This window comes from Pygoscelis adeliae, unplaced genomic scaffold (assembly GCF_000699105.1).
Source record: "Pygoscelis adeliae isolate BGI_AS28 unplaced genomic scaffold, ASM69910v1 Scaffold48, whole genome shotgun sequence".
Classification (NCBI taxonomy): domain Eukaryota; kingdom Metazoa; phylum Chordata; class Aves; order Sphenisciformes; family Spheniscidae; genus Pygoscelis; species Pygoscelis adeliae.
In genome coordinates this window covers 1,599,929-1,619,504 of record NW_008825618.1, presented here as the reverse complement: position 1 = coordinate 1,619,504, position 19,576 = coordinate 1,599,929, and the positions used below count along the sequence as shown (strand labels likewise).

The following is a 19,576-nucleotide window of genomic DNA, read 5'->3' as shown; positions in this document are numbered from 1 at the left end:
TAGATTGGACATGAGGAAAAATTTCTTTACTGAAAGAGTGGTTAAACATTGGAACAGGCTGCCCAGGGAAGTGGTTGAGTCCCCGTCCCTGCTGGAGGTATTTGAAAGACATGTAGATGTGCTTAGGGACATGGTTTAGTGGTGGACTACTTGGTGCTAGGTTATTGGTTGGACTCGATGATCTTAAAGGTCTTTTCCAACCTAAACGATTCTGTGATTCTATGATGAGTGTACAGCCAGGTGATGTGGATGCAACTCCCTGGTCATATAACGCTCTCTTCCCACATAATCTTTCTTTAACTCTCATTTGAGAGCTGCTTCATCTACTGTGTCACCATACAAAAAATGAAGAGCTAAACCTATTTACACCAACCTAAACGATTCTGTGATTCTATGATGAGTGTACAGCCAGGTGATGTGGATGCAACTCCCTGGTCATATAACGCTCTCTTCCCACATAATCTTTCTTTAACTCTCATTTGAGAGCTGCTTCATCTACTGTGTCACCATACAAAAAATGAAGAGCTAAACCTATTTACACAAGCTGAGGAACAACCCAAGTCTTATTGGCCAAATCTGTATACTTTCCCAACCAGACAGCAAAACTGGAAATAAACCCTAAAATGCTATAGGATTGCTCATTACTTAATGGGGAAGGAAAAATAAGTCCTTTATCTAAGGACCATGCACTTCTGGGAGACATCAAATTCATGTCCTTCCTGATGTGCGGAATCACAGGCACGTTCTACTCCCATTTCTCCAAAGGAGCGCAGCACTTCAGACGGCTGTGACACTGGCTAAAAGATACCTGTGTGCTTTAAAGCACCAGGCTTTAAACAGGACTGTTGCATACCTCTGCATACAGGGGAAAAAAAAAAAAAAAAGCATTTGGGGGACAGATTTTTGAAAAAGAGCCACAATGGAGGGCAAGCAACTATCTCCAATTCCCACTAGGGTTCATTATCGTTGGTGCAACATGCACACAACAGGGGATAAATCTTGGTCCTGTTGATGCCAAACAGTGTGAGTTTTCCCACTGACATAATGATGCCAAGGTTCTTCCTCATGGCACTAACTTCAGAGGAGGATGGTTTGGCAACTTAGAAATTTCACACTATTTCCACAGCTTAGATGTTGTTATATGCTTTGCAAGGTAAAGTCTACGCTACACAGCCATGATTTAAGAAAGCCCTTAAGGCAGTCACAGCCACACCTCTGGTAACGGATTTAACCACAGCAATTATTGCTACACACACATGCTCTGGCAGAAAAGATGCTCAGTAAAAATGTAACCCAGTAAGTAATAATGGTTAAAGTAGCAACCCACAAGGAGGAAAAATGCAGCATTTCAAAAGCATCAAACCAAGAATCAACCTGTGAAGGCATGTATTAGGTTTGCAAAGCCACAGTTAAATCTCTGATAACAAAACCCCCGTCAGTGACTCAGATCTAGTTCTGCTTTACTTGAACCAAGAAACTGGGAGGTTGGAAGGCAAAGTTAGAACAAATTGTTTCAGTTTAGCTCTCATTAGTAATTAATGAAATTCTCTATTTGAGAAGAAGGAAGAAATTTGCGAGGAAAGGCGGCAGCCAACAGATACTGTTACAGTAAAATCTGTACTGGGTCAACAACACTGAATATGATGTTGCAAAGTCTGGAAGAAATTGTTCGGCATGTTTTTGTGACTGATAAGTTTATCAAGTGGATTCCTCTTAACCCTCTACACAACAAAATACTATCATTATTTCAATGCTGCAGCTGTGAATAAGGGCTCAGATTCTAAACACAGAGCTTTTAAAATAATTTACAGGAGTTGTATACTTCACAATTTTAAGTAATAAAAGGTTTGCTCTACAACTGTGATGGGGACAAAGATTTTTTTAATTGAAATATGACAGGGCATATACCCTTATAGCTATTTAGTCTATCAATGCCTAGAATAAGATATTGCAAGACAAGCAAGTTCAATGACCCACTCATCTCCTGTACCACCTCCTACAGTAGTTGTCCCATAACTGTCCTTCAAGGTATGTAAGGAGAACTTCATCAGGGTCTTTGTGGAACAGCTTTATGGGCCTGTTCAGTAAAGGGACGAGTGTTTCTTCTGCAGTGCTGCCAGTCCTTGGCTCCTATAGCATCTAGCTGGAATGCAAAGACCACAGCCCTCAGGGCAGAAGAAGGCCTTTGTGGCTATCCCACGCTCACGCTGGATAACTGTGAATTAGTCACAAGGCACGTATAAATCAATGCACGGGCTAACATATGAATTACCAATTGTGGAGCCTTTTCCTACCCGGTGTATTTCTTTTGTATTTGAGGCAGAACATGGCCACTCCCAGATTTCATTTCTCATGCACATTTCACTCCATTTTTCCTTGCAGTATTTGTGCCATTTATCTTGTCCTATATTCACTTTCCTTTTTTTCCTACTTTTGGGAAAAGCATCTAATATCCCTGTAGCATTAGTTTTTCTTTGTTAATGTCAAAAAATGTTAATCCATGAAGACTTGCTTCCTAGAGAATGTTAATTCAGCTGCCAGTTTTATAATAGGATTATGCTTTCCAGGATTTAAAAATCCCACTTGTTAGCTACAAAACAGACTTCTACTAACAGCTATAAAATCTAATTTAATCCCTATTGGCATTAACTAAATAGCTGAGGTATAATTTCTGTCTAGCTACACTTAACACCCTGCTATTGCAATAAATATACAAAATTCCCTTTGAAGTTATAAAAGAAACTGTTCAGTAGGATAAACAGGGTCTCATGAGTCCAATCATATGCTATCTCCAAGGCATAACAAATGTTGTTTACATATTGTAAGGATTTTGTGGACAGTTTATTTAAAGAGATTCACCCATGTTTACATGTATTAATTTGCCCTTTTTCTCAAGAAAATGCATACTAAATTATGATCTATAATTATTCTATTTAAAAATAATTGGTTAATGGGTGGAAGATTGGGTCTGTGTGGAATCAAAGTTTAAAATGTAACCAAATAACCTGACTAAGCTGGAAGAAAATACCAATTTGTTCAACATATCCCCTTTTAACACACAATTGTATTGTGAAACCTCAGAAGACGAAGTTATCTCAAGCCTGGCATAGGAGCAGCTATTTTGAGGCAATCTAGTAAGAGACTGTAACAAGTAAGGAGGAAAAAATGAGCAAGCCATGGTTTATAATGAACCTAAAATGAACAGCCAGGATCTTTACAACCATTTGCTCCCAAATGAGGAACAACACAAGGATTTATGGTCTTCTGGAGCTCAGCGATCAGAAATGAAGAAAAATATTTACAATTCATTTCTCCCAATCTTGAAATAACTGGCAAATACATTGTTCTGGAGAAGGTAGCCCTAACGCACTGCAATGAAAGAAAGATAGCAAAAAGAGCTATTACAGTGATCCACAGTAGACAGCACTATGTTATGCAGCCATTCAGGAGTTGAAGCAGCAATCCCAGAGGAACCAAGCTGCTTTAAAGATAGAAATTGTAGTCAAACTCAGAAAACACTAAGATTTTATTTATCCTTTCGGAAAAGATGCAAAGTGCTGATCAGACTCCACAGTCAGCTTCTCACTTTCCTTATTGATAAACAAGGAGACAGATCATAATCTCCCTTGTGATATTCGTAGCCAAAAGGAAAGATGGGCAACCTCAGCAGAGCAGCTTACATTAACATCCAAGTCTGTAGCATGCTGGATTTGCAGACATGTGCATTTGTCTTTGGAGACAGATATACAATATACTTCAGTCAATGCATTTAGATGTGCTAACAACTGTACATGCTCCATACATACATAAAAACCACTGCCAAACCAGCAACTTTCAAATGCAGCTACGTGTTTTGACTTACCTGAAATGAAGAAAAAAAATTGGCATGTTTTTTGCTCTTTTGCAAAAGAATTCCTTCGTTGGAAGCCCAAACTCTGGCCATAGCAATGTGTAACCTGGGGACACTTTAAGAGCTTTTGCGCCCCTGGAGCCTGCTGCATACTACATAGACAGCAGAGCTATGCAGGTTTAGATGTGAGTAAACAAATGCACAAACAAGTACTTCCTAATGCTCTGACCCCATTTATTATGGCTTTTATGACAAGGACTAGAAAAATCACAAGAGTTGCATATTGTGTTCTATTCTGGTGAGTGCGCAATGAATTCATGGCTCTAGATGCTCTCCAGTTTCAGTAAGCCAGAGATGTCTTTTTGCAGCTATTTTGGGTACCAGCCTGTTCCATGAAAGTGTATTCTTTTGGTGTATAAAGCACTGTTTAACACACAGTCTTTTCACAATTCAGAGAAGAAAGTCATTCACAAAATACGGAAACACAAGGGCTTTAGGCAATCGTAATCCATGTGTTTTGTCTTCTGTTGAACAGAGATAAATTACTCAAGTTGAAGGGACGTCATGGCATGGGCTTAGTTCATGGTGGAAATAAAAGGCTGGTTTTAGATGGTTCTATGCTTCTTTTGGGAATGGTGTGTCCTGCAACTTGCACAGCAACATGCCTTCAATTCAACATATAGTGGCATATAGGAAGAAGAAGCTCAGACTCCTGAAGGGCTTAATCCTGAATTACTCATTTAAATACAGATGTCCTTAATTCATTGTGAAATGTTATCTGAATAAGGACTGCGGAATCTGCAGCATCATAAGCATTGTGGACTCCTGCTAACTGGACATACAGTGGAAGGAAATGAGGCTTCCGCATAGGTACTGAGTGCTAGGATCCTTTTCTCTGGTCTCCAGAAGAATAATAGATGAAACCAAAGGTACGGAGGTTAAATATCATGCTTTCAGCTAACACCTGCCAAGGTTCCGAAGCCTAGCCGTGACCACACACATCCTCATCCTCATCTGCAACTTCCATGTGTACGGCTACGCTGTTCCTCCATCCAACATCAAAAATTCTTTTCTTTTACCCAGTATCCCGCCACACTTCCTTGTTTTGCTTCCTGATAATACTACTAAATCCTAGGTAAACAGGTAACGTTTAAACAGTTTGGTAAAAAAAACCACAAATTTTGCCCATAATCTTGAGTATCTCTAAGGTTCCCCCCACTCCTCACCTTCCTGGGACAGGTCCAGCTTTGATGGCACCAATGCACTGGGAAAAGTACCATGCATTTCTACCTTCCCTTCCCTATCTATCTTACCTAAATGAGACCAAAGGTCCACTAGACCACTACCTTGACTATGACTGTAGAGATACCTTGTAGAAAAGTTTATCATCAAAGAGGGCAAGTGCTGTACTCTCTGTGTGTCTGTCCTGGTTTCGGCAGGGATAGAGTTAATTTCCTTCCTAGTAGCTGGTACAGTGCTGTGTTTTGGATTTAGCATGAGAACAATGTTGATAACACACCAGTTTTAGGTGTTGCTAGGTAGTGCTTACACTAGCCAAGGACTTTTCAGCTTCCCATGCTCTACCGACTGAGAAGGCTGGAGGGGCACAAGAAGCTGGGAGGGGGCACAGCCAGGACAGCTGACCCAAACTGGCCAAAGGGACATTCCATACCATGTGACGTCATGCTCAGTACATAAACTGGGGGAAAGCTGGCCGGGGGGGCTGCTGCTCAGGGACTGGCTGGGCATCAGTCACGGGTGGTGAGCAATTGCACTGTGCATCACTTGCTTTGTGTATTATTATTATTATTATTACTACATTATTATTATTGTTATTATTATTTTATTTCAATTATTAAACTGTTTTTATCTCAACCCACAAGTTTTTCTCACTTCTACTTTTCCAATTCTCTCCCCCATCCCACTGGGGCGGGGGGGAGTGAGCGAGTGGCTGTGTGGTGCTTAGTTGCCGACTGAGGTTAAACCACGACAGTGTCCTACCACTTCCTGATCCATGCCCCTGTTAATGGGGTCTGTGGGTTTCCTCATGCTTGGCCTACCTCTCTGTTTTCAAAATGTGGCCCTTGCAATGTGGAAGAATAAGCAGCGTGGACTACTGGTTACAAGCACAATGGAGTCTTAGGTTCAAGACTAGGTTTCAAGATTAATTGCAATAGAAACTTGGACATACAAACATATTCCTCTGCCTGCTCATGGCCAACAAAAAAGCTCACAGACATACAAACATATTCCTCTGCCTGCTCATGGCCTGGAGCAAATGGTGTTGAGTGCTGAGAACCCCTGTGACTGCCATCTGGGCAGTACCTTTATGTTTTCCTCACCCCCAGTACCACTGCAGCCCTGACAACACAATCCAACGCATGGCTCTGCATACAAACAAAGGTCTGCCCAAATTTGATCCAACAGATTGTTTCTAAGCTACATGTGTATACTGAACATTTTGTATTGGCTTGATTTTCTGTAGCCCACTTGAAACTCAACGGCTCCCTTCAAACTAAGTGCTAGATGCTCAATGGCTGTGCAGCCAGGTCCTTACTGCTATGAAAACAGATGAAATATTGAAAACTGGTCCAGAAATGTGTAGCAATACATGACTCCTAGTCCTGCAATGAGCCTTCAGTAGCCAGGTGTGCTGGTGTGCCTGCAGACAGTGGACTACACGCGAAGAGTTGAAGTACCGTGAATTCCAATTCCACACAAACATTAACTGTATGTTTTAAAATATTTTCCCAGGTCTGTTAATGTATTCCTGCCTGAAATCCCCGTTAATACTTAGTCAAGACATTTTCCCTAAGTTTCTAGACACCATTCTGTCAGCAGTAATAGTTGTGTCAGAACATGTCCAAGTCAAACTTAATTGGATACATCTGAATCAGTGGAAAAGAAATAACTGGCAATTCAAAGGCTCTGCTCGAAGAGACACAGGCATTACTGAGCTCATTAAGAAGAAAATTGCTGAATATTGCGATTGTCCTTATGAACCCTCAAATCTTTATGTAAGGAAGATGATTGGCTTGTAGAGTAAAACAATAGGAACAAAAACTTTTATTGTCACAGTTACCACTCAGGAGTGGCAGTTCTTCCAGGACCATGGTGGGATTAATAAGGAAATAGAAACACTTTACAACTTTCATAAAAATGTATATTCATCAGAACTCTTCAAGGATCAAAAAGGCCTTGCAGAGTTTCACTGTACAGTTCAGCTTCCCTACAATAAACCAGAGAGACTTTTGGACTCCCCAATTCCTACAGAAGAAATTTCCCATGCTACTGAGACTTTTAATAATGGCAAGCCACTGGGGAAAGCAGCATTCCCATTTTAATTTTGTGCATCTTTTGAAGAGAAGTCACCCTACTATGCGCCTGTGTACATTTAATCATTCTCTACACACTTTATCAGCAAGCCTTCTCCCTGTAGGAGGAATACAATTAGGTACAGTACTAATTTATTATAAATAAAGCAAAGACCTGGTAAAATAACCTAGTTATCAATGTTTCATGCAACTGTGCCTATGAAGTACTAGCTAATGTTCTCACTATGAACCTAGAGAAATACCTGCAGCATTGATAAATCCTAACCAACTTGGCTTTATTAAAAAAAAATCATCATCACATAATACAGGAAAACTGTTGATTTTAATTGAAGTAGCGACAGATTTATGGAAACCAACTGCAGTTTTTTTCCACTGATACTGTAAAAGCCTTCAATAAGATCAATAAGGAAATTTCCTTTCAAGAAGGAAAGCCTAGGATTTTCTTTGTATACTACGCTGACCCATTTTATATATTTATCTCCACCCCCAAATTTAGTTGAAGTGTTATTTTATATGCAAGAGCCTCTTCTTATCGGTGATAAGGAATAAAAAGGTCAGAAGGCCTCAGATTAGGGGAAAAATGGTAGGCAAGGATGCTCTCTCGCCGGCATACTGTTTGTTCTGACCCGAAGATCAGATCACTAGAGAGATGGGGGAGGCATGCTCATGGGGAGAAATCTCCATAAAATCAGCACGTATACGGATGATCTGCTCTTAACTGTAATGAACCCAGAGTCATCTCTTACGTATGTGTTATTCATAATGGAACAGTTTGAAAAGTGGTCAGGCTTTAATCCTATTTTTAAAAACAGACGGTTCAAAAGAATTAATTGAAAATTTTTTTCCTTCTGTGGCATAGCACAGCGATGATCTTTTAAGTGGCTGCTACAAGATATTAAGTAGGAACAAATTTATGCTATGACCCTGAAAGACCATGCTGCGGATAAGCAAAATAGGTCCTTCCCTATCCATCCTCTTAGCCAAACCGAACTTCCCCTCGCTGCTGAAGGGAGCAGGGAGAACAGAAGAGGCTTAGGGGCTGCTGTTTCCCCTCTTGAGGAAGGGATGTGAGGAAAGGACAGAGCTGAGGCTTCCTCTTCCCCAGCTTCTGTTGCCCAAGTGCTGGAGGAGAGAGCAACTTCTTTTAAAAAAGACATAAAGCGATACAATCATGATTCACAGTAAAAAGGGCTTAGGAACTTAAACATTGTTTTACAGTGCAGCCCTGAATATTAATAAATTTTATTGGACGAATGAGATCTATTTAGTTCCAGAAGAAAATATGAAATGTTATTGTTGTTCAAGTGTTTCATGTCAGAGGACCCCACAGACGTTTCCCAGCCATACGTACACTCCAAGGGATTGCTTTTAGACCTGTGATACAAAAAATGCTGGGCAGAGGGGAGGGAAGATGGGGTTTTGTTTTGATTTCTAATTATAACAGTGAAACATTATCCCCATGAAAAGAAAAGGCTGAACCCTAGCCCCCTCAAAATTTGCCTGAGATAACTTTCAAAGGTCAGAAGGCAGAAGGGACTGTGCCTTGGCTGGCCTGATGGCACACTAAAGAGAGCTACAGAATTAGGCGCCATATATCCCCATTATTCAAAACCATCCTACTGACCTCAGTGAAGATGAAGTCACTAATAGTACTGGATTGGAGTCATCAAAATGCTCTGAAACTCTTGTCAAGGACTCAGAAGGAGGCAGAACACTACAGTAGCAGCTCCAGCTGGTCTCTTGCTAGGCTGACCTGGCAGCTGAGACCTCCTGGATGCTCTGAAGAATAGCGGCACTGAAGAAGGGAACCTGCTGAAAAAAAAGCTTTTCTAGAAAACCCTCTTGCAACGGTGGTAACCTTACAAGACCCATGGGAACTAACAAGGAAATCTCAGCCCACTCTGCCCTTGGAAAATGAAAGCACTGGCATGGAAATCTTCCCTTCTCCAACAGGAGGAGGAAACTTTTCCACCTGATAATAGGTTCACCTGGCATGGAAGCACGGTGAGTAACACAGCTCTACAGAGAAAGCTACAGCAGGGAGTGCTGGCTTGGCCAGCACTCGAGATATCGAGATATAAAGCCCTCGAGATATCTTCAGACAGCTCAGCTCCTACACAGAGCCCTCTCAATGGCATAATGTGCAATTCAGCTTACTGGCTTATATGACTTGGTCAAGCACGTTGATGCAGCCATCTTTTTTATCGTTGTCTTTTTTACAATTAAAATGAAAGAAAATTCAAGCCTTCTCCTGTGAAGAGCTAAAATAGATATAGGCTATTTTCATACCATTTCACAAAACATCTCTATAGTGTGATGCATTTGCAACATATCAACACTACAATCTGTATTATTTCTGATTTTATAGTTTTATAATTTCTATTTGAACTGTTCACTTAATAATATCACCAAGCCAGCCATTCTGAGTCATTTCTTTAAAATGTAGAGCAACACTGGAGAAACTTTACATGTACATCAGTAGGGAAGAGTTCCTATCTTCATCTGTGAATAGTAGCTCAGAGAAAGTAATTTCCCTTTAGCAGTATTCAATTCTCCCCCCAACCAAAAACTAAATTTCTGTCGTAGAAATTCCCAATGTCTTATAGAGTCAGACACCTGGGGAGGCAGCTGACAGTCCACACTGTGCGACATTATGCATTTGAGCCTCTAAAAACAGCGTGTGGAGCCCCAACCAGGATTTGAAGTCAGCATGACTAGTAGGCTATGTTCAGCAAGACTAAAGCTAACTTTGTAAAAGAAGGCTGAAATTTTTAGCAACACTGGGATATCTTCCTATCAGCTTTCCTGTTCTGAATTTTTTAAGACCTTCTACAGCTCTGTCCAGTCCCAAAGTGGCTGCAAAAGTCCCACATGTCCTACTCACACCAGAATCAGCTCTTACCCTACTTGCAGGCTTAGTATTCAGCATACTATAACTTTGCTTTTTTGCCATTTCTTCCCACTGGTTCTCCTCAGAAAATTTGCTGAGAAATTTTCTCCTTGTGAACTTCTTGCTGCAAGGGTTTTTTTTTTGTGATTTAGTCAAAATATCAACTAGAAAAAAAGATTGAAAAGAAGGAGAAGTCAACAGATGATACCTGAAATCACGGTCAGTGTTGTAGCGCTTGAAGGTAAGAAATGCAGGCACCAAAACAGTATGCAGATTAGGGTATGGGTATGGGATCCCCTCTTCTGGTGCTCTCTGTGAGCCGTTACAAAACATAATTGTGGGGGGAGGCTGCAGGGGAGGAAATCTACCAAAATTTCTTTGAGAGAAAATATTGTACAGAAAATAGTTAAAGATTTTTAATTTACAACTGCTGCTTCAAAAGCAGCTACTGCAACCAGATGCAGTTTTGCAAATGTTATCAGCTTTGGTTATAGGAAGCTCATCTTCCTCGTTTCCCTCTAAATGAGCAACCAAATGGAGCTGCCAACATTCCAGATTCTTGACCTCTCCAAATCTAACTTAATCCTAATACAAACCACACAGCATCTTGTTAAAATGGACTTGTTAAGATGTGGTTCAAACTTGCTGCTTGGACTTGATGGAAGTGAAGGCCTTCTGTAGACAGGTATAAGTTTGGCACAAGGCATTGTGAACCTTCCACCAGGTCCTGATTTTCCCAAAACCCAACATTTTGGCAGCAGTTTCAAGAAAATCTGTAAGTAGCATTTTTACTGATATAAAACATGGCAATAAATAGCCAAATTCATCAGTACTATTTGTTTTAAGAATAATGATTAAAGGACAGACTCAGTGTTGCTGTGTTTCCCAGTGGTTTTTTTTCTCAGTTTCAGATGACTCACTTGCAACAGGCCACTGAATACTGTACTTCAGTGCATGTTTTTGACATATCTTTCACACACAGTCTCCAAACACCTCAGAAACATTAATAAGTTAAGCTGTAAGAGCAATAATAATTCAGCTTCACATTCACAGCACCTAAGTCTCAAAGTCTTCCTGAGCATCTGTGGCAGATCTAAAAATGAAATTCAATCTTCCAACCACTTTTAATTACGCTTTGCTACTAGATCATGCAATCACACAGTCTAATTCAGGTTGGAAGGGACCTCAGGAGACCACCTCATCCAGCCGCCTCCTCAAAGCACGGCTAACTACTGCTCTACACCAGGTTGCTCACGGCTTCATCCAGCCAAGGCTTGAATACCCCCATGGAGGGAGGATGCACCACTGCTCTGGACAACCTCTTCCAGTGTCTAATCACCTGCATGGGGAAGACTTTTTCCATTGTCCCCAGTCAGCATTTCCCCTCATGCAGCTTGTGAACATTGCTCTTGCCCTGTTGCTGAGCTCCTCTGAGAAGAGCCTGGTTCTGCCACCCATCCAGCTCCCCTCAGGCAGCAAGGCCTCCATCAAGGCCCCCTCAGCCGTCTCTTCTCCAGGATGAGCAAACCCAGCTCCTCAGCCTCTCCTCCTGTGCCACGACCACCTTGGTGGCCGTTCATGGTCTCCCTCCTGTTGGTCAGCCTCTCTCTTGTCCTGGGGCCCACAGCTGGGCACAGCCCCCTCAGAGAGACCCTCAAAAGCCAAGTGGAGGGGAGGGACCCCCTTCCCTGGACCTGCTGGCTGCACCCGTGCCAGCACAGCCTTGGAGGTGGTCGGCCACCTTTGCTGCCAGGGCACACTGCTGACACCATTCAGCTTGTTGTAAAACAGCACCCAGGGCCTTTTTTGGCAGAGCTGCCTGCAGGGAGTCGCTCCCCAGCCTCTTACTCCAGCAGGCTGGTTATCCCAGTCCAGTGCCAGGAGTTTGCTTTTACTTTTGTTAGACTTCGTTACCTTTCTGTCAGGTTGTTCCTCCAACTGTAAAGCCCCATCAGAAGAGCAGCTGTGCCCTCCAGCATATCAACTGCACCCCAGTTTGGTTTCATCATGAACCTGGTGAGAGTGCACTCCATCCCATCAACCAGGTTGCTAGTGAAGAAGTTAAACAGTATTGGCCCCAGCAGAGGTAAGCACAAAATAGCACACAGCATGGACCACCCAATTCCTGCCAAACTGCCTCCTGCCCTATAGTCTATCCATCCAGTCCATTTTTTCTCAGGCTGATGACCAGGATACTACAAGAGACCATGTCAAAAGCCTTGCTAAAGTCAAGGTAGACAACATCTATTCAGCTCTCATACTCAAGGACAGTCATTTGTTCAGAGAAGGCGATCAGGTATGACAGGTGTGACTTGCTCCTGATCAGTCCATTCTGGCTAGGTCCTTAGGTCCTTGAAATACCTTCCATGAGAACCAGCACCATCACTTTCCTGGAGACTAGCGTGAGGTTGATGGGCCTCACTCTTACCCTTTCTGATGACGACTGTGACATTTGCCTTTCTCCAGGCATCAAGAATGTCTCCCAGCCACCATGATCTTTCAGTGATGACAAACAGCAGCTTCAGGATGACACTAGTCCACTAGTCAGCTCGCTCAGCGGCCTCCAGCATGTCCTGTCTGGTCCCATGGACCAGCTTATTTTAAATAGACCCTAACTCTATCCTCCCCTACTGTGGCTACTACCTCCCTCCCCCAAATTTTGCTTCTAGGAGACAACCTAGGAGGCCTGAGAGCAGACTCTGACAGTAAAGCCTGAGGCTTAATGGAGCAGTGGGTCCACACTTACCCTAGTCTTCCTTCTCATTTTTGCTGCTGATGCACTCATAGTAGCTGTTCTTGTCCTGCTCATCCCTCGCCAGTTTTGATTTCAGCCAAGCTTTGACCTTCCTCATTCTGTCCCTACATGCCTGGACAACACTTCTGTGTTGCTCCTTGGTCGCCTGTCCCCACTTCTACCTCCTGTCTGCTTCCTTTTTGCATTTAAGCTCAGTCAGGGGCTCATCTGTCATGTCAAGTTCCTATTACAGATTTTCCCCCTAATTTCTTTGAAATCTTGTACCCGGTGGCATAGCTCCCCTTCACTTCAACAAAATGAGAATTTTACCACCCTTTAGAAATTACTACTATCAACTTTGTCACCTTGATCATAAAATTTTGTTTTGCTGTCATCCTCTATTACAAATAGATGCTTCTGCTATAAATGATTTGTTTGGTATAATTAAGCTGCACCTAAAAATGCTACAGTTTAATACACAGTTGCGCCTTGTGTCATCTTAAAGCAGAAGCCTCCCAAATAGGACCTAAACAATACTAATTCATGGTGATGGCAGATATAATCTTAGTCTTCCACACAGAATTTTAGCAACTGGAAAATGTTTTCCAAGTGTCTTCAGCAGTACCCATAAACATTCAGCAATGCTATTTTCACTTTTCAGAACTAAACCAGTGTAACTAAATAGTGAACTAAAACTCTGTAAACTTTTTTCTTTCCAACATAGCTGTAAAGACCTGAAGGTTAAAGAGAGCACTATCAAAGGGAGTCCTTCTGGAAAGCATTAACTCCCAAGAAACAGAAAAGAATAAAATTTCATCCACATTTTTGAGATGACACGGGAAAATTTTCAAGCCTATTTTCATAACTTCTTGGACAATGCATTCATACTCAAAACGTAAACATTGCTCGCTGTAGTTTGAAGCATTGTAAAATCGAACTGACAAATATGAAAATGATGTGATGGCAAACTTCTGTTCCTGTTCAGAAATACCTTTCACTAGGAAACATTTACACCAGTTTCTCATATACATTGCTTAAGATGTGAAACATTTTAAAATGGTTATTTTCAGATATTTGAAAAATTTGCTTGCAAGCAAAACAATTAATGTTAGATCATTCTCTCTTCTTTCACAATTCGATGTCAACAGAAACTTGGCACTGGTACTTAACACATCTACATCTCTTTCCCACACTGCTCTCCGCGACTGCTTTCTTGCAGCTCCTTCAATCTAAACCGCCCTCCAAACCCTGTTGCACTCAGGTTCTAACTTCTCCTTCCTTCAGAAACACCCCTAACAGCACTTCTTCCAAAAAGCTCAGTAAGTAAATCTTTCTAAACACCCCAAGGCTCGAACCCAAACCCACACTGTTTCGCTCACAATCTGAAGATGCTTTCGTTTCAACAACAAACCCCACACCTGGTGATTCTGAACTAACTCTTCCTTTCCTGCTTCTCTTCTCACAGTCCATTTCCTCCTCTTCTATAAGAGATATGCAGCAATAATGACAGTATCTCCCACTCTTCTGTGATGAGAGCTTACGCCCAGCTCTGTATTCCTTCAAAACTCCCTCCCCACTTACTCACATGGGATCTCTTTCAGTCCTGGGTAAGCAGATTTTCCCAAAGCCTTCACAAAGCCTATCACTGTTACATCACTTTGTGTATCTTAAGATTTATCTTCGTCTCTCTGGTTGTCACTTCCCCAAGGCAAATGCAGTGTTTTTCCACATGTTCTGTTTAGTGCTGATTGTATCACACAGATACTTTTTAATTACCTTTCTGTTCAGAGCCACACCATCTTCACAGTCCAGCACCGCACAATCTACATCTAGCGATGGGATTTTTCGTATCTTCTTTTCATCATCCGCAGGTACATACAGCACAGCTCGCCTGGGAACGTACTTGTGAGATGATGCAAAGCGATAACTAAGCTTAGGAACACCAGCTGGCAGAGAAGAATCCACCCTGTAAAGGATATTGTTGAAATTAGACTCTTGGCTACAATTCTGTAAAGAATACTTGACTGTATTTTAAAAGGGAAACATTCCTACCTAGATAGTGGCTGGTTTTGGGTTATTTATATATAATTTTTTTCCTTAGGAAGAGCCAAGGGACATATCAGTATTACAGTTAATTACAGTATAAAACTCCAAAACTACTACGTTCAACAGAAGTTGCAAACTTAAACACTCAGAACTGAAGAACTGCCGGGGCTGAGGTTATCCGTGCAGCCTTAATTACGCTGCCCGTTCTGTGCGCTATGGAAAGTATTAAATACAGAAGAGTGGTGGTTGTTTTTTCCCTGTCATAGGACTCCTCCATAGGATGGAGGCTGTGCAGGGAATGGATTGGGACTGCTTTAGGAAGAAGGCCGCTATCTGCCACGTTTGCTCCAGGAGCTGGACGGCATGCTGTGAATGAAGCAGGGGTGTTGGTTAAAACAAACATGGGCTTGCGACATTGATTTTGCAACCTTAGCGTTATATCAACAAACGTATTTGCATGCAAATTTTAAATAAGCAAAATGGATGGAGGGGGAAATGAGGAAAACAGGAATGAAAACCCCATGTAATGTGGAACCTCACTAATCCAAACATGTCCTCTCAGAAGCCTTCAGACCTTCATATCCACAGCACAGACTTCCATCAACAGAGCTCATAAACCCATCAGCAGGCTGTTGGCTGCGGTGCCTTTTAAAATTTATAAATGCTTTGTGCACCACACTTCAGTGCAGGTGTGAGCCTGTGGTGCCACATGGCTTGAGTGGGTGGCATCTGTACGGCCCGTAGGTGTCAGGTTTGTGGCGGTCTCCACCCTGTGCTGGTACTCCCGGTGAGGGACCAACTAACCCACCCCAGGCGCAAGCCAGGTTGGTGCAATTGGAGGCAGGGGAGCTGCTGGGGGAGGCTGCCCTCGAGTGCACTAGGGAGCTTGCTTTGCTCCATAATTACAAGCACAGAGAAATAAATTACAGAGGGTGCCACTGTGTTTCATGGCCTTCCAAAAAAAAAAACCAAACCCTTGCCTGCTTCTGTTCCTCCCCATTTCACGCTGTACCCCCCAGGCCTATTCTGCTACATCAAAAATGAGGACAAAATAATACAATTTGCCTTCATACTCAGAGCACAAGTCACTTACGCCACAAAATAATCCTACCATATAACACCATTATGCATTATCATGTATATTATTCAGCACTTTGAATAATGCAAAGCTTTTCTAGCACCATGCTGAACATGTCATTATCGCATCATGTCAGGGACCCATGCATTTTCCTATGCCCCTCTTAATAATGCTTCCCAAGTTGCTACACTTGGATGACACACAGCTACACGCGCACGTGGGTTTTCTTCAAAGTGAACATGACTAACCCCCTCAAACACTTGGAAATGAGTTCAGTCAATCTAAATCAGAGTCAATGTGACATGTCGCTGACAGACCACTGTGATACTTGCCTTTCTAAGCTAACCCTGTTGAAGAACCCTCTCTTCCCCTAGAGTAAGCACCCTAAAAGCTGAATACAGGTCTTGGGTTAAAAATATGAAGAAAGCTTTTATCACATTTTATCTCAGTAAACTAAGCTGAAAAGGACAACTATTCCACCATCTCCTCTGCTGGGTCTCTGCATGTCCTGGGTGGACCCACCTTACAAGCCCACAAAAACCCACCACCAATCTCTTCTTTATAATATGCCTGGTAATACTTAATTGAGCCTAAGTAACAGGGCGGCTTTGCTGTTAAACATAAACAATGCATTATTTTAATACAAGTGCCAGTGCTACCCTTGTTAATAAATGATCTTCTCTAACTGCAACAGCTTCAAGGCTTAGGTGGTGGAAGTCCTGACAATACCTGGAGACATGCAACTGAGATCCACTTTCTCTTAAGTACCCTCTTTGCCCCTCTCCCACAAACCACTTCATGTCTTCTGCCTCGTGTTGAAGTGGGGATGGTAACACAACTTGTGGCAACTCAAGTGGCTGCTAGTTAAATCCACTTAATCCCATTTTCTTGCAGTAGTACACTTTGGGAGCGCAAGGAGGAGGTGGAAGAATGGTTTATCTCAAATGGAAAGAGAAGGGTCTTTTTTCAGTGTGACACAGAGGTCAGTAAAGAAGTCTGCAGTCCTTCACTAAACATATATGAGGGGACAAAAGTGATTAGTTTCTGTTCTCTTTCTCTGATGGCTTCGGCCCTGTAGTTCTCAAAGACACAAAGGACTCAAAGAGCTCAGCCCATTAATAGTTAACTCCAGCCTAGAGCCAAGCAGCCCCTGAAGCACCCTTAATGACTGCCTCTCACCAACCCCCCAACCCACCTGAAACTCGATAGACATGGCTAACACTATAATCTCAGAGCACACTGAGATTAGACGTATCTCCTGTTATGCATCTCCCAGGATTTCTTCTGAGCCGTCATCAAACCACAGGCTGTTTGACCAGCCAGTTTCCCTCTCACTGCTGCAAGCCCCACGAAGGCAGCTCTGCTCCACATACCACACAAAACGGCGTGTAGTATTGTGTAGGTAAAACCATCATTACCCGCAGACCAGATTCAGTCAGGTGTCACCACTGAGGTCTATGAATTTTGTTCAGATGGAGGAGCAGTATGGCTTCCCCAGCAGGCCAGCTAACTCTAAAGAAGCAGTAGATTTAATCCATTAAAATACCATCACCTAATAGGCTTAATGTTAGAAATACTATCACCTGGTGACTATTGGTATCTCCTCTTCAGCTAACCAACTTTGTAGCCCAAGGGGCTCAAACCACAGGTTTCTCAGGACACAGACTATTATAAAAATATACTGTCAATTTGTCAAAGTATTAGTCTCATGGAACATTTTAGCAAGTTGAAGAAGTAATAATTTTTTCAAGAGCTATGGCCAGAAAAAAAAGATGCGCAGGAGGAACTGGTGTCAGTGGACCAACGCAGCATCCTTCTCCTTTCAAAACAAAGAGCTCTGGAAATGTACGTGTAAAATAAGAGTTTTCAACACGTATGCTTAGGTGTGACTGCAATAAATGTTTTCATATGCTATTATTTTGACATATATTCTGAAAAAATCAGCTTCTGTTCTCACTGTGCATTTTCCTTGCATAGACATATTTTATGTTCTACAACAAAATGAAATGTAGAGGAAGAAGGGGATTTATTAAGAAATCCATTTGCCTATAGACCTTTTTAAAAGAGTGGCAAGGCCTAGGGTTTTCTACGCTGGTAGGAAACACTATCCTGATTATCTCGACTTCTGTTATTTCGATAGAATAAAAACATCCCCAGCAGTTACTTTTTTAGGACAAAAAACCCCACACAGCACTGCAATCTCAATTATATTGTTAACCCCATGCCATAAAGAGGAAGAAAATCTTACATATGTTTCCTGACTGCAAGTATTTTAATGATTCAAACTAAGCTTGACTACGCTTTAAACTAAACACATGGACATAAGCCAAGTGAATTTGCTAAGACAATGTTTCTTCCTTTAAGCACTGTAAGTTAAAACAAGGACTAGGCTATTGGGTAATGCTCATTAAATTGTTTTACAGCAGCGTATTTTCATTCATAGCATCTAGCAGCACGCTGAATACTCCTGGGTCTTGGAAATGAAAGCAAATTTCTTCAGCAAACATAACACTCTACTAAAGCCTTCATCAAATATGTAAAAGCAGCTGGCAAGTTAAAGTTACTCGTGATCCTCTGAGAACTGTTTCACTCAACAGCAAATAGTTCATCCTCAGGAAGGAGAAAACAAAACCTTTCTGATTACTAAGAGACATTGCACTTTGCAATGGCAGCCATACAGTGTGACTGCAAACCAGTGAAACTACCTCAAATGATACACATTTCCCTGCTGTAAACTGGATTTTCACATTCCAGCGTTGCTCGTACTCACACATATACGTAACTGCACACACCTGTGCAGTCCCATCGGAGCCAACAACATACAGCTCACAAGTAAGTACTCCCACAAGTGATTTTCAGGATCCTGCGCCTCTGTTCCCTGTTTATTTGCTAGATCAAATCGTCCCTGGAAGAGACGCTACACTGTGATCTGCCTAACGCATGGAAAAATATCCATTGCTCCACAGGCCGAATCTCTCCTTCTACAATCTTTGGCACCCTGTTGGCAAAGCATTTCCAAAGGACACGTTCAGGCATTTGAATAAAACCATTAAAAAAGCTGGATAATTTCCACAATGTGTATTTCTGACCTGTGTGCACGTAACTGCGTCCCAATCACAATCCTGGATATCTGTGGTGCTGTGGCAGAAGGACAGAAGTGACCCAAGACCTAAGACCCCACTGAACACGACCCAGCTAATGCAGCAAAATCTCCTACTAATTATTTCTCCGATATGTGCAAAAAAACCCCCAGAGTAAATATAATGGTTTTCCTATGTCGAATTTACTAGGGAGTAGCTCACAACTGCACACAAATAATCCGCCAAAGACAAAGGAAACTTCTACGAAATTACAAAGCCCCGCAATTTGCATAGTAATTCTTTCTAATTAAGAAAAGAAGATATAAGTTGTTTGTTATAAACATCAGCAGGCCCTGTGCAAATACGAAGGGCTCGCAGCCGAGCTGAGTATTTGTCGAATCAAAGCGACTCGCCGGAGAGTTTTATTGGTACAGCTGCGGCACATGCATTTTATCACACATGCTAATAATCCTGGTTATGGCACTAACATTTTAATCATTTGTTCTGTGGGCTTGTTTCTCAAACAATTAGCACTAATGAATGGCCAAAATACCTCGGATCAT

The 19,576-nt window shown here is 42.0% G+C and overlaps 1 protein-coding gene across 1 annotated transcript in view; it reads right to left on the bottom strand.

Moving 5' to 3' along the window:
• CLYBL (citrate lyase beta like) overlaps window positions 1-19,576 on the bottom strand; it is a 193,123-nt gene that overhangs the window by 77,507 nt on the left and 96,040 nt on the right. The window contains exon 5 of the mRNA XM_009333368.1: window positions 14,586-14,775. Within this exon, the coding sequence (XP_009331643.1) occupies window positions 14,586-14,775 (190 nt within the window). The remainder of the gene's footprint in view (window positions 1-14,585; window positions 14,776-19,576) is intronic.